This window comes from Gekko japonicus, unplaced genomic scaffold (genome assembly GCF_001447785.1).
Source record: "Gekko japonicus isolate JY-2015 unplaced genomic scaffold, Gekko_japonicus_V1.1 scaffold300, whole genome shotgun sequence".
Lineage (NCBI taxonomy): Eukaryota > Metazoa > Chordata > Lepidosauria > Squamata > Gekkonidae > Gekko > Gekko japonicus.
This window is the reverse complement of record NW_015169179.1, coordinates 1,087,494-1,103,345: the sequence shown is the minus strand read 5'-3', so window position 1 is coordinate 1,103,345 and position 15,852 is coordinate 1,087,494. Positions and strand designations below refer to the sequence as shown.

The 15,852-nt window shown below is 41.8% G+C and overlaps 1 protein-coding gene across 1 annotated transcript in view; it reads right to left on the bottom strand.

Annotated features, from left to right (window-relative positions):
- The window catches only part of ANKMY1 (ankyrin repeat and MYND domain containing 1), a 48,091-nt gene extending 32,641 nt beyond the window's left edge, over window positions 1-15,450 (bottom strand). Inside the window, exons 1-8 of the mRNA XM_015416058.1 lie at window positions 15,446-15,450; window positions 14,836-15,157; window positions 11,826-11,972; window positions 10,474-10,943; window positions 8,177-8,393; window positions 2,786-2,950; window positions 1,460-1,839; window positions 914-1,085 (exon numbers count right to left, since the gene is read on the bottom strand). Of these exons, the coding sequence (XP_015271544.1) occupies window positions 914-1,085; window positions 1,460-1,839; window positions 2,786-2,950; window positions 8,177-8,393; window positions 10,474-10,943; window positions 11,826-11,972; window positions 14,836-15,157; window positions 15,446-15,450 (1,878 nt within the window). The remainder of the gene's footprint in view (window positions 1-913; window positions 1,086-1,459; window positions 1,840-2,785; window positions 2,951-8,176; window positions 8,394-10,473; window positions 10,944-11,825; window positions 11,973-14,835; window positions 15,158-15,445) is intronic.
- Between the last annotated feature and the right edge of the window lie 402 nt (window positions 15,451-15,852).

The following is a 15,852-nucleotide window of genomic DNA, read 5'->3' as shown; positions in this document are numbered from 1 at the left end:
CCCGCTCCCCCCCCCCCCCCGCATTTTCCTGGCCGTGTGACCGGAGCCTTTGACTGTAAAAACACAGACTGTCGTACATAAGCAGACCTTGATGATCTATGCTGCACGAACAGCAATTGCTACTTGTTGGAAAGATCCAAATCCTCCCACATTGGGACTCTGGTATCAAAAGTTGTGGGACCAATTCCTTATGGACTCAGTTACCAACAAACTTAATAGATTAACCCAAAAACCCATAGAAAAACCTGTAATGGAAAAATGGGATCCTATATTGGAATTCTTAGCAACAGAAGATTTATTTATTTATTTATTTATTTGATTTTTATCCCGCCCTCCCGCCGGAGCGGCTCAGGGCGGCTTACAACAATAAAACAATAAAACAATTCATCTTACCCTCCTCTTGGCAGCAATTTAGGGAATGGATGTAAACCCTCTCCCGACATTGGCAGCAAAAATAAAACTAATTCGCTAGTTGTACATATACTGGATAATTATCAAACAATGGAACTTAGTTAGCACCCATATGCCAAAATTTTGTTGATCTTTGCTCTATTCTTTGATTTTAGAGTGGAAAGTATATTCTTCTATTTTTGAAACAATTAATTGTACTTTTTCTGACTTTTGATGTTACCTACCTTGATATAAGCTTGTTATTACTGTCATTATTCTGAACTTTTATGTATCCTACTTTATAACGAAAATAAAATTATAAATTAAAAAGAAAACACAGACTGTCAAGCATATGGCAAGCCACCCTCCCCAAATGGTGGGCTATACTTGGGTTGATGGATCTCAAGCTGTAGCAGCTTGAACTAGACTCTAAAATTAATACAAGAGGTTTGGTGCCTGATAACACACCGTCACATTCTATTGCTTTGTACCAATATTGATCAAGACAACAGGTCATCCTTACTCTGGCTGGAAGTTTTATATCTGTCCTTGCTCCAGCTTCTAAAAGTAACTTCACTACTTTCACATCTGCAGATTTCACAGCAAAGAAAAGGACGTGCATCGGGTTGCAGCTTATATTGGGATCTGCGCCTCTCTTTAGGAGCAGTTTGATTGTAGCCAATCTCTTTTTGTTCCTAAAATCAGCAGAAGATATGAGTCTTATCAACTGTTAATATATCTTATAAGATTATTAAAATAACATTTCTAATCCTAGGGTGACACATGATACAAAAACAAAGTATATTTTGGCTGTTCTTTTTTTTTTAAGTTGTGTATTTTTTTATTATTTATTATTTGTTTTTCGGAGGAAGAGGAAGGGAGATCAGCAGCAACGCAGACAGCCTAGGCAGTAGCCAAATTAGCCTACAGGAGGCCGGTAATATCATTAGCCCTCTCCCATGCTGGGTACTCTTGGCCCACCCTCTACGTGTCACATTGCGGGTGCTCAATGGACAACCCTGGCTTACTCCTGAAGGTTGTTGCTCTGCATTCTTCTGCAGCCACTTACTCTGTTATGGATATTGCCATCCTTCTTAGTGGGCCTTCATTGTGAATCTCCTCAACATCAGGGGTGTAGGGTATGTCCAACATGTGTTGGCTGAGAACAGCTGCGCCGTGCTGCAACATTTCTCTAGAAACAGTCATCTTAAAGTTGTAAACACCATAATGGGTCTCAGTGCTGCATGCGGTCCTCTTTTCTCCAGCTCGAGACCCCCTATCTTCTGATGACTTTGCCACAGTCTCTGTGCCAGAATTTGTCTTATCAGCAGAGACTGCTACTCCTCCTGTGGATGCAGGGGCAGAGATCAGGGATTCTCTGTGTTCTGCAGCGTCCACGGTAAGTTGAGAAGCCTCTGACAGTGTCCCTGAACCTGTTTCTTCTGGTTCCTATGTAAGGAAAACATAGGTTATAACTATTTCAATCAAAGGGGCCACTCTGCAGCAACAACAGAGACTACATCATTGTTATCCATTTGAATTTTAATAGATATGTATTCAGAAAAAGTAGTAAAAGTCTGATCAAACTATGCTAAGAATTTTATTCAGCAAATACTGCCTCCACATAATCAAGATTTTTATTACAACTAGAAAGTCTTGAAACAAACTGTTTTAAAACTAGAAAGGATACTTAGGTAAAATCCCATTTTTACAAGTGTGTAAATTTGATACCTATTTTTGTCACTCTACTTATATAAAGAGCACGCTACAAAATAAAACTGTCCTGCATCAGCTTCATACATGGCGGTGCTGGGGGTGAGGACCGGGGAGAGGAAGTCAGCCACAAACTGTGCTTGCTTCCCAGACACTTATGAACCACTGCCACTGCCAACACATCTCAGACCTCCGGCTCTTTGGCACAAATTGCTATACACGATAACCTGACATGTCGGATTCCATCCTAGTATCCAGAATCACAGAGATTAAAGCCTTAAATATACATCTCAGGGCCACATCTGAATTTTTCTGCTTTTTTATGCACTGCACTTTGACAAAGACCTGTTTTCAGCTCCCCTTTCCTATTTTTAGACGTGTTTTCTTTTAACAGCCACAACCGTTAATCTAAGTGATGTGACAGTTGTGCCCTGTATTGTGTTCAACACTTCGCTTAACTACACAACCAGGGGGGGTAATTCATTCAACTCCAAGACAGCCTTGGGATGCCAAGCCAAAGCAGCTGCCTGACTGTTATTATGTCTTGTACTCAATCAGCTTTGAGTGAGTAGCAAAATCAGTCAAGTAAATAATGTAAACCTGAAGAAACTTGTTGGGGAAAAAAACTGGTATGCACTTCACACAACTGTATTTCAGACGTACAGATTTATGAAAGACTGACCTCTCTTCTAGAAATACTCCTTTCAGCAATATTGGGCTGAAATGATTCTGCAGGGAAATAACGAATAATGCACATAGATAGAGCTGATAATCCTTCATCACTGCATTTATTCACATCAGCCCCATTATCAAGAAGAAGATTGATGATATCATCATGGTAATTCATCTGCCAAAGGGGAAAAAAACAAGTCATTTTCATACAGGAGTAATATCTTCTTCTGAATTCTAATATTTTTCAAATCTTAATTTGAGAAAAAGAGCTTCAGGTTGTAAATCTCCCTTTATAGACAGAAACATACTCTACACCAGTCGTTCCCAAAGTGGGCAGTACTGCCCCAGGGAGGCAATGGGATTACACAGGGGATGCTAAGAGGCAAGAGGGCAGAAGGTGGGTACTGGAAGTGGGCCCCTTTGACCGTGTTGTTCACTTATTTACCACTGACCAGGCTACAGCCTATAGCGAAACATTTTCCTTGCTTCATCTTTAAAGTTTTACCGCTCTTTTTGCTTTCACAGTTATTTCCTCTGGTCACCTTTGTTTGTATTTATGAGTCTAAGTTGTCACAACTCACAAGGTAGGCAATGGCACTCCATGTTTCTGCCTCTGCATAGTGCTGAAATCTGGTGGAAACTATCAGCATTTTTAGTGAATATGCCAACAGAGCTTTAGTCAGACCTGTAGAAAAAATGTTGCCACAACAGCTGCCAATGTGCCTAATATGTGAAAAGGTCTTTTCTAATGAGGCAATGAAGCCCTTCCATATGAACTGAATATTTGAAGAAGGCACATCCTGACAAGGCAGACAAGAACTTAACTTTTTTCAATCACTTTGTGTCCAGATTCAGAAGTGGCCAACACTATCAATGTCCAGGACTGCCAATGCCCCTAGACTCCCCTGAACCATATCAACCCCTCCCCAGCACAGACCAGACAGCAGCAGGGCAACAGGCAGCTGGGGAGAGTCTCCCCACAAGAAGCAAGATGCCTTCACTGATCAGCTGGCCCACTCCTTGGCCAGGGAGCACAATGAAGAGGTGAGGAGAAAATCCCACAGCAGGAAAGGGTGAGTGGCAACTCATGCAGCTACAAGGCTACCACTGACTCCCCCTCCAAAGAGGGGGGGGGGAGGGCAGGAAAATGCTGCAGAAACCACCCCCCTCACCCATTAGGGCTGGCACAGCAAGGAGTGTGGTATCCGGGCGGGGCTCTGCCTGCATCCACAGCTGCCTGGTGAGCGGCTGGAGTCTCAGGGAAGGGAGGAAGGGCAACAAGGTCTCACCCATCCCTATAAGATGCTGGAAGGGAAGGGTGGGGGTGGGGAGAACGGCAGAGCCCTACACTACAAAGGGAGGCTTTTCTGAGAGGCTGAGGAAGTGGGAGAGTATATTCCACTCTGAGAAACAAGCCAACCAGGGCTCAGGAGGGCAGTGTTCCCTCTAAGCTGAGTTAGTGTGAGCTAGCTCACATTTTTTTACCCTCTGGCTCACTCATTTTTGTCTTAGCTCAGGAAGGATAGCTCCAGATCAAACTAGTTTATGCAGTAGCCAAATCACCTGCTCACAACTTTAATGCTAGTAGCTCACAAAGTAGAATTTTTGCTCATAGGGCTCCATAGCTTAGAGGGAACATCGCAGGAGGGTGCAGCTGATTTAACCTGTTCTGTGATCCATCCTGAGGCCTGGGAAGCTCGAGGGAAGGAGAGAGCAATGGCCAAGGGATACCCTGCCGGGGTCGCAGGGGGTGCGGCCTCTCAATCAACAAAACACTGATTATTTTTGTGCATCCTACAACATTTCATTGTTGACTGCTAAGTCTAGAAAGCCACATAAATTGGTGAAGAACTCATCCTACCAGCAGTTAGTGAGGTTCTGACAACTGTTTTGCATAAGTCACCACCTGATATAATTAAGATAATTTCCTCAGCAACAATTCAGTGCAAAGACGCATAGATAAAATGTCTCAAAATGTGGAAGATACATTGTGCAGCATACTAAGGACAACAGAATTTTCATTACAGCTGGATGAATCAACTTTGCTAGCAATGACTCTTTGCTTCTCACTTATGTGCACTTTATGAAAAAAACAGTTTGCCTTGATTGTTGTTATCTGCAAGGCAACTAAGAACAGATACTAAAGGGAGGTCAATATTTCATGTTGAGCAACTCTTAACGACAAGAAAATCCCACCTACTAACATACTTGCTTGTACAGCTGATAGAGCACCATGAATGACTGGTTGCTACCATGGATGTGTTGCTTACTTGGGGGGGGAAAGTAGTACCAAATGTCTTTACCATTCACTGTGTCATGCATCACCAACCTCTGGCTGCAAAAAACATCAGTGATTGCCTGAATGTTTGCACAAGTCATTACATACTTTGTTACTGCAATCAATAAAATCCCATGCTCCCAGTGATTTACTATTCCAGGAGCTCTGCACTGAGAATATGAGGATTTTGAATGTTTGCAGCTTCATATTGAAGTTCATTAGCTATCAAAAGGCAACTATGTGAGATGCTTTTACAATCTTTTTGATACTGGTATAGAGCTTTCTGAAGACACGAATGCTTTGCTCAGTGATAAACTCTAAGAGATCAGGCATGACACTGCATCTCTATCAGAACTATGGAAAGTTCAACTAAATGAATTTGCAGTTGCAAGGAAATTAGGTCAATCTTATTAAGGCCAAATCTGTCATCTCTATGTTTATTTCAAAGTTAACTCTATTCAAAGGCAAAACAGGCTGTCGCAGGCTATACCAATTTCTGAGCCTGTCTGAGCTAGAAGAGAAAAGTGGGAGACAAGATGATGATCTGCATATTTTTTGTGACCATTTGGATATGCTACATGAAGATATGTCTGAGCGATTTGAGGATTTTCTTCTGGTAGAAATTGCAGATTGAGTGATAAATTCATTTTCAGATACAGAGGAAGTTGGGGTAGTAAAGGAAGAACTAACTGAGCTACAAAATTACATTGAGCTGAATCCACTGTTAAAGAAATCATACCAAGAGTTTTGGCTACAGAAGGAAATTTATGATTACTATCTTGCACTATGGAGAGTGGTTAAGAAAGTCCTTATTGCATTTCCAACATCATATTTGGTGGAAGGTGTTTTTAGTTTGGTCATCCAACTTCTCTCCAAGCAAAGAAATCAACTCCAGATTACTAAACATAGTGATTTAAGACTCCTGCTAAATGACTTTAAACTATTTACTTATTACTTTAACTTTTACCCCGCCCTCCCCACCAAGGCAGGCTCAAGGCGGCTTACATAAAACCAATAAACAATGTACATATCACAATAAAATACATAAAACATCATTTAAGACCGTTAATAAATCAATGGCAGTACAGTATAGTAAAGTGCATTCATGAACACGTTCAGCAGTGAATACCATTCTAGGTAGCTTCTAACTAGGTAGGCACAGAGCATAGTTGATAAGGTGCAGCTCCTATCGGAATGCCTGCTGGAAAAGCTCCATTTTCACGACCCTGTGGAACTATGAGAGGTTCCGCAGGGCCCTGATCTCGCCAGGGAGCTTGTTCCAATAGGTCAGAGCTGCCAAAGAAAACGCCCTGGTCCTGGTCGATGTCAGCCTGGCATCCTTCGGACCAGGGGGGGCCAAGTGGTTTTGTGTTCCTGATCTCAGTGTTCTCTGGGGAACATGCGGGGAAAGGCAATCCCTCAGGTAGGCAGGTCCCTGACCATAAAGGGCTTTAAAGATCAAGGCTCCTCGGTTTCCCACACAAAGCCGGCACACTCAATGCCTGTGAGCCTCGGCACCGGAAGCGCCCTGAAGGAGTAAGCCTCCCAAATGAACAGAGCCACTCCCCCCCACCCCTTAGTCCGACATTGGTGGAGGACCGAGAACCCAGGAGGAGCCAACTGGGAGAGAGCAACTACCTCCCCATCTCGTACCCAGGTTTCGGTCACGCACGCCAGATCCACATCCTGCTCTAGTAGGAAGTCACGAAGAACTGAGGTCTTATTATTTATGGATCTGGCGTTGCACAGCACCAATGTCGGAGTGGGGTTTTTAATCCTCACCCCACTGCCAGCCACCTTTGGGATGGGACGCAGGCTGGAAGGTGGCCGACCTTCTCTGTTTCTCTGCCCCCTTCCCTTCCATTTCTATCTGGTCTCACTACAATACCTTCCCCTCCCCAGGAGCACTGGAATACCCTGGCCCATCGTTATCAACTGCAAATGGTCTTTGCTACCCAGAGCCTCAGATCTCTAATCATTAAACAGATGGTATAGCCTAGTATGGTACCCCTATACTGGCAGTTTGCAAGTTCTCAAAGTGTTGTTAACCTTAGAAGCCTAATCTATCCTAGCAAATCTTCCTACCCTACTAACTAGCCACCCACCCTCTAGCTAGCTAGCACTTAAATATCAGTCCCTCCCTCTTGTCCAGGTCAGTAATTTCTATAAAGGCCAGGGATCATCATAGTAATACAGTCTGGTTCCCCTATGATCTAATCCATTCCCGCCCTAGGATAGTTGAATAACAATATTACTTAATTAAATAATTTAATCCCGTCCTCTAATCAACTGATGTAATCATTTCCTCATTGCCTACTGTTTAAGTCATACCCCCAATTAATTCAATTTAATCATAAACCCCAATTAATTCAATTTAATCATAGACCCAATTAATCACCCACCCCAATAGACAATAAATAATCAATGAATTATCCCACTTTGCTTAATGAAGTCTAAGATTCCCTTTGGTTAACAAGACTATAATGTTATTAAAACCAAATCATTTAAGACACTGCCTGCCCACTGTAGTCGGATGGTTTCCTCCGGCCCCAAACTAGACATTGGGAAACTGGTATCTATTCATCAAACCCATCCATCACATTAAGAATTTACTGAACAGTGAAGTAGTTACTAAATATGGTATAAGATTCTTGATAAATGACTGTCAGACTTTGAAAAGCTGGTATCACTGGAACAAGTTCATCAGTTTTGTTGAATAAATTAAACGAAATAGTTTTAATTGGATTTTAATAAATTGATTCTTATTGCACAAGTATTTGTTCGACCTTTGAATTTTATTGTTCTTTTTCTTAGTGGGTCATCCAAACCGTTATTCTGAATAATGATTTTACAGGGTAAGGTAGGGGGCACTGGGGATGAGTTTATGGAACCAATGGAGTGGTTGCCCAAATAAGTTTGGGAACCACTGCTCTACACAGATAAGATTTCATGTTGCTGAACAGGAGGTCCCTCCTGAACTTGCTGCCCATGTCCACATCTGCTGTTGTGAAGTTTATCATCAATTTTTTTCCACAGCTACTCTATTAGCAAAGAGGTATATTGTCACAGTAGGAAAGAGAACATTAAATTCAACCCAATATGTAGTAAGATTTGGAGTCTTACAGCAGCAGCAGCAAGAGCCGTATAGCCATGTACATCGGCTATGTCTGGGTGAGCCAGGCTGTCCTTCAGGATCGTGTACACTCTGTGATAGTCTCCTTCTGCTGACTTCTCAATCAGCTGTTCAGATGCAAGTTCTTTGGGACCTTTGAGTCCAAAACCAATCCGATGGCCTTCGAGAATGAAATTAATATCCCAGTCAATGTCTGCCTGACAGTGCCTAAATGTGAGCAATAACAACATGGAACAGTAAGTAAATTCAAGTATATAATCTCCATGGTCCTAACCTCCCCAAAATGTTCTCTGAGCCTTGCCTTTCTTCAGCGAAAAGGATGCATAATTCTCCCTTCTGTCATCCAGATGTGTGGATAATTCTGTCATCACTTTACCTAAAAAACGGCCGCTTAATCTCCATGAATGGAGGGAAAGGTTGGACACCTATATTTTAATAAACCCATGTCTAGACTCTAGTGTAGGCAGGAACTCATATGAGAACAGCCTGCTGCATCCCATTTCAACACACAGGGTACAGAGGCCACGGCTTCCCCCAATGCTGCCTCCTAGCACTGGTATTCAGAGGCTTACTGCCTCTAGAAGAGACTGGATTTGTATCCCACCCTTCACTCAGAGTGGCTCACAATCTCCTTCCCCTCCTCTCCCCACAGCAGACACCCTGTGAGGTAGGTGGGGGCAAGAGAGCTCTGAGAGAACTGCTCTTGAAAGAACAGCTCTGAGGCAACTGTGACTGACCCAGCTGGCTGCATGTGGAACAGTGAGGAATCAAACATGGTTCTCCAGATTAGAATATGCCACTCTTAACCACTACACCAAACTGACTCTCTAAACATGGAGGCTCCTATTAGTCACCATGGCTAGTAGCTATTGATGGGCCTCTCCTCTATGTATCTTCCCAATCCTCTTTAACAGCCATCTATGCTCATAACTATGACTGCATCCAGTCCTGGTAAAATCCACAATTTAATTACTCATTGAGTAAAGAAGTATTTCCTTTCATCTGTCCTCTATCTATTGCCCATCGACTTCATTGCCCCCACCCAGTTCCAGTATTATGGAGCGTGAGAAAAAGTTATCTTTTAACTCCTTCTGTATCACATGCATAATTTTGTGAACCTTTATTGTGAAATCCCACCTGGGTCATTTTTTTTTAAACTAAAAAGTCCCAGACCCGACAGCGTTTCCTCATAGGGACAGCACTCAAATCCCTTAATCATCTTGGCTGCCATTTTTTCTCCACTTTTTCCAGCTCTTCAATATCCTGTTTGAGATATGGTGACCAAAACTATAACATTATTCCAAATGAGACTGTACTATAGATCCATACAAGGGCATTACAATATTGGCCATGTTATATTCAGTCTCTTTCCTAATAGTCCCCAGCAGGGCGTTTACCTTTTTCACTGCTGTTGTGCCCCAGGTTGACATTTTCATCAAGGTATCCACTACAATGCCCACAACTCTATCCCTCTCAGTCCTGGCCAGTTCAAAACCAGTCAGCATATATTTATTTGTTCCAACGTGCATCACCCTACAATTACGTACACTGAAGTGTAAAGTGATGCACACTGGAATAAAAATCCTAGTGGTCCTTCAAACAAAAACAAAAATCCATCGACATAGCCAGATGACAGGATGAAGCAGTCTTCTTGTTGATGTGCTAGTCTACTTTGTGGATTTTGTTCCTGAGGCCTTAGTGACACTAAGTTCTGTATCATCTCAGTGAAAATTAGTCCTCTATCACTCCCTTCTTCCAACAGTTCCAACACAGTGGAATGAAAGAAGACATAGCCATGCAAAAACACAAAGACCAGAGGTTCCCACTACATCTCCACATAACCTCCTCTCTGTATCCCTTCCAACCTCCACAAGCTAAATGGGAGATGGAGTTGGCCCAAGAGCCACTTTGGTCAGTTCCCATACTTCAAAGATTTTAAAGAATAATCATTTTCAGAAGATTATCTATGAATACCTGACAAACAGAACTACCACTGATTGGATTAAGGGAAAAAAACAAAACAAGTGACAGAGCTCACTTTGGTGCAAGTCTGCTGTGTAAATATGGAGTATTCTGGTAATTCAGCAGCAGCTAAAAGAACAGATGGTCACACGGAAAGATGGTGTAAGATTTTTAAAAAACACCATGCAAGGTGAACTGCAGTACACGGCTAGAAAGAAAAGCTGTAACTAACAATAAACACTCCATAACACTGCACTTTGATGCAGTTAACTAAAAAGATCAAATTTCCCCTATCATCCACTCCATCCCACTCACCAAAACTTACCTATATTTATAGACGTGTTTCTGCATTTTGACCATTAAAGGGGTTATATTGGTAACTGGCCACAGTTTTTCATAAGGCAATCGTTTATTTCTCTTAAAATAATGGGAATCAAACTCTTTCTGGAAGGTGCGAGTAAGAGGAAGATGATCTGTATCAATTGAGTATATGTACATCTTTTCAGGCAATGTGTAGGTGTCATCATTTAAGAGAAGACTTTTGTAGCAGTAGAAAAATGGATCCTTCTCCTCGTTCAGGTTCCACACTGTACTGTTCTCTTCAGAAATATATTGTTTATTGTCTTCAGCCTCAAAATAAACGTTGAGTTCTGGGAACTCCAGAAGAGAAAAATGCTTAGGAATTTCAGTACACAATTTAATTAAATGATTTCGATGCCACAAGCCAACATCTTGACTATCATCTGGATGGCTTTCAATCCCTGGACCAAATCGCTCATCAGCCTTGTAAAGCCCCTTTAGAAAAAGAAAAAAAGATGTAAAATAACACACTTTTAAGTGTACTTCCACAAATAATGCATACAGATTGCCAAAACACAACACTGGAATGATTACATTAGGGGTTCGGACATAGGCAAAACAAGGGTTTAATTAATTTAACTCTGGTTGGTATTATCATCCAATGCAGGAGACTCCACCAACTATGGTTACCTAGGGACAGTCAAAACAGAATCAGACCATGGTTTGAGGTTGTTTTACTGATCACAGTTCATCTTAACTACAGCATCAGGTGCTACCTTCACCAGAGTGCAGACCAAGATACCAGTCTCTCAGTCTTACTGTACTTCCTTCCCTGTACAATCTGTACCATGGTGAAAGATTCAATACTTGTCCAGAAGCCACAATGTCGGATCTCCTATTTTCATATACATTTTCTAAATACTGCAAAGATTGACAGTAATTCACCAGCTCAAGATATGTATCCAATGCCATTCTTGGCGTTGAACAAACTATACACTAACTGACTGAACTATATTAATTTTTCAGTTTTAAATAAGCAAGTCTGTACTAACTCTGGATGTAGTCCAGTGGAATAAGCCTCTCCACTCCTGCACTTGCAGCTGCTGGATGACCTTGGGCAAGCCATAGTTCTGAGCTGTTCTCGAAAGAGCAGTTCTGGAAAGAGCTCTCTCATCCCCACCTACCTCACAAGGTGTCTGTTGTGGAGAGGGGAAGGAAAAGCAGTTTGTAAGCCGCTCTGAGACTCTGAGTGGAAGGGCGGGGTATAAATCCAATCTCTTCTTCTTCTAACTCTGGATTACTGAGGGAGGAAAATCAGCAGAAAAAATGGATTCTGTAACTGGCATGATATAACATCACTTCCCTGTTTCTAATTACCTGATATATTCTTCCATCTTTAAATTCCATGGTCCCATAGCCTTCTTTATGGCTAAGATAAAATGACCCAGTGAATTTTGAGCCATCAGGCCAAAAGTAAACACCTTTGCCATGACGATGGTCTTTATAAAATTGGCCCACATATCTCTGTAACAGAGGAGAAAGAAAAATTATGCAGATACTAAGATATAAACACACAAGCTACCACTGTTCCTCAACACAATGGAAAACAGAATATTAGTGCATTGTATTGCATGTGATGGTGTTCATTTCAGCGCCTGTAAGAAAGCAGTACATAGTAGAAGGTACACATCAGTTAACAGAGCAGCTACAGAAACACAGAAATAACATTTCAAACAGTCATAAAAGGCATGTGATGCCATCTCCTGGGACTGAATTACTTCAAAATATAGACGCTGGACTCCATGACTAAATGTTCAGCCGTATAACATAAATATCTTCATTTATGAGGAAAGCTAGTAACTCAAAGAGAATAGATCTAGTTTTCCGTATGTGGGCATGATATATGTTCAAGGATGCAAAGGATGCATGCGGGCTGTTTGACTAGAGGAACCTAAAGAGACATACCACCAACCCTATGTAGGTTTATTCAAAAGTAAGCTACACTGAGTTCAGTGAAATTTATTTCCAAATATGTGTTCACAGTACTGTAGCCTTAAATTATTATCTATGAAAATTCAAAGCACTACGCATGATGTTCTGTCCCCACATGGGAAGAGGGTATAGCCTATCCTTCCTTTCAATATCCTCTCCATAGTCCTGGAAAACCCACTTTCCAAAAGTCCAAGAGATCCAAGAGCCAAGTGCAAGAGCTCAGGCAATGCTGGCAACGGCAACCAGCCACTGAGATACCACAGGAGAAAAGAGGAATGGGACTAGGGAGCTTTTGGGGAGAGCTCAGGAGGTGAATGAAAAGATTCCAGGGGATGGCAGTAGCCTTGGGCTGGAGTTTGGCTGCATACCGACTAGGGTTGTCCCAACAAACCAAGCAGTAGAAAGATTCCGCAAAGACAGTGAACAGGGAAGAGGTGAAGTACAATGGCATTTTCCAACTGACTACAGATATCTTTTGCAACCCTCTCCCAAAGAATTTTGTGGAAAGAAATAAAGACAGGATTTAAGTAATATTTTCAAGAGACACTGAACATGGTACTGTTTGCAAGTCAGGGAGGCTTATTCCACTTGACTACATCCAGGGGAAATGACTGCACGGAAATATATTGAGAACTACAACATTTAATAAAAACTGAATATACAGAGGATAAAGTTCAAACAAAGCTAGTAACCCAGCTCAATCCAGGATTTGCAGCCTTGGAAAATTTCATTAATATTAGATTTATTACAGAGAATTACTTTCGTTGCAATCAGAGAGACAGAAGGAAAGCATACACCGACTATTAGAAAGATTTGTGGAATTTTGATGCACTTTTCTAGTAAACATGATTAAGCATAATCAATGAAGCAGGAGCAATCTACTTGACAAAAGCAAGAAACAGAACGCAGGCAGTAATACGAAACCTGAACTATGCACTGTTCAATAAACATATGACTATAATTTATGGCCAAAACAAATATTTCTACCAAGTGAGAAAAATCTTTGCAACCCAAATCACTAGGGACAATCCAAGGACAGAAACAGATTTTCACAGCATGACAACCTTCTGGCTCTGATTCCCCACATGCAAAAGAATGCTTGCAAGGATGGGGGTGGGAGAGTGATACTAGCACCAGGAATTCACACCAAATCACATACACATCTGACAGCAACTCAACACTTGTAGGGTGAACCAAATTCAAGCACTCCTCCCTCTTCTCCTCCACACTACTCTCACCAAAGTGATGACACTGTCAGAACAATCAGCATTGTTCTGTACAGAAAAGGGGGGAATCTCAGATATGGCGGCATACAGATGGCAGTGGTGGCCAAGGGTGCCTTTCAGCAGCTGCAGCTGGTGAGCCAGTTGGAGCCCTTCCTGGGCAGAAAAGATCTTGCCACTGGGGTGGATGCCCTGGTAACACCTAGATTAGATTACTGCAATGTGGTCTGTGTTGAGGCTGCCCTTGAAAACTGTCCAGAAGCTACAGTTGGTACAAAATGCTGAGGCCAGAGTGCTGACTCTGTGTCATAGGGTCTTGTTCCCTCTATGCCGGCTTCCAATTTGCTTCCAGGCTTAATTCAAAGTGTTGATATTGACCTTTAAAAGTCCTGTACAGGCTGGGATCAACATACCTTAAGGACTGCATTCTCCCATACAAATCTTCCCACTCACTCCAGTCATCCTCAGAGGCACTGCTTCAGTTGCCCCCGTCATCTGAAGCTAAAGGTAATCCATGAAAGGGTTGTGGCACCACAACTTGGAACTCCCTCCCCAGGGAGATTCATCTGTCTCCCTCTATCACTGTCTTTCACCAGCAAATGAAGACTTTTTTGTTTCATCAGTTATACCCCCAATAGTGGTTATTGGTCCTCCTTCTAGTGCTGTTTTAAATAAAATTATTTCCTAACTTTAACTGTATATTTTATATTCCTTATGTTTGATGCACTGTGGACCCTGACTGAGTAGAAAGGTGGCCTAAAAATGTTTTAAATAAATAATTGCTTAAACATCAAACTGAAATTAATGTCATTTCTTCCAACAGTGCAGGTGTGAACTGCAGTTCATAGCTACTAACTGACTGCAGCCCACAGCAGTAACATCACAGTAAACCAATGAACATTTTGCATTTGGTTTTTAAATATGACCTCACATTTAATTCATATACAATGGACAGATTACTAGGATTTTGGAATGTTGTTCTTATCCATGGAGCAGAAGCCATACTTCAAATTTGGCACGTGGAGTTCTAAACAACTTGCACAGAAGTTTCAAAAGTGAAAAATTACCAGGATTTTCCTATTTACCATTTATTATCAACATTATCATTATTATTAGCAATAGCAATGTTTGGGGTGCAGGAACACACAGCATGCACACATTGTTAAAGTTACCTCACCACTATTCCATACAAATTCTCCATATCCAAGTTTTAGATCAAATCCAAATTCTCCTTTATAGATGGAGCCATCAGGCCACTCTTGAACACCTGTTGTAAGGTCAATCCTATTATTGTTGAAGTCTTCTTCACTAAATCTTTCTTGCCATCCACCGCTTTCTTCCCCATAATCCTCTGACTCTTCTTCATCAGCCTCATAATCTCGAGTAGACACTGGCTCATTATCAGTTTCATTCTCTTCTGTTTCCTCTTCTCTTTGTAAGATGGTATTTTCTGGTTCATCTTTCAATACCCTGAAATCATCATTATGAAGTGGCCTTAATTTTAATTTAACAAATTTAGATTATCCAATGCTGCAATCCTAAAAGCCCCGCATTAATCACTGCTAATCCAAAAGGTAGATTTATCTATTTATTTTAAAGCATATTTATCATAAAACTTTTCTTAAAACCCCAAGATAGCTAACAAAGATCAACAGCAAAAACCCTTTTCAGCCTTTCCTCATGGCTCAAAGCAGATTACACATACATATTAGTTACTAGGTAACATGCATGGTATGCTATGATTTATCAAAAAGAAACTATGAAATAACTCTGAGCACATACCTCATATTTCTAAACACAAAAGTCTTTCCACAGAGTACAGGTTGGATTCTGGGTCCCACCTTGTGCTCTGCACACACATGACTTTCAATTTCTCAATTCCCATGGACACAGTGCCTGATTCAGGGTGTTACTATGGCATGTGTGGAAAGGAGGCTTCAGCCTCCCCGCCTCCAGCATTTCCCCGTCTGTAGTAATCTCAAGAGTGCAGTAAGGGCACAACAGTCCCAGGAGTTTTCCCCGCAGACCAAACAGTATCCCTTCCAATTGCCGGGGGGGGGGGACGGGGACGGCGGGGGGGACTGAATTCCGTCGCCATGCAAAACACAGTCGAAATCCGAATCGGAAATTGAAACGAACATGCACGTCACGTGTGACTATCAGACCTAGGACACAGCTGGGGACTCCGG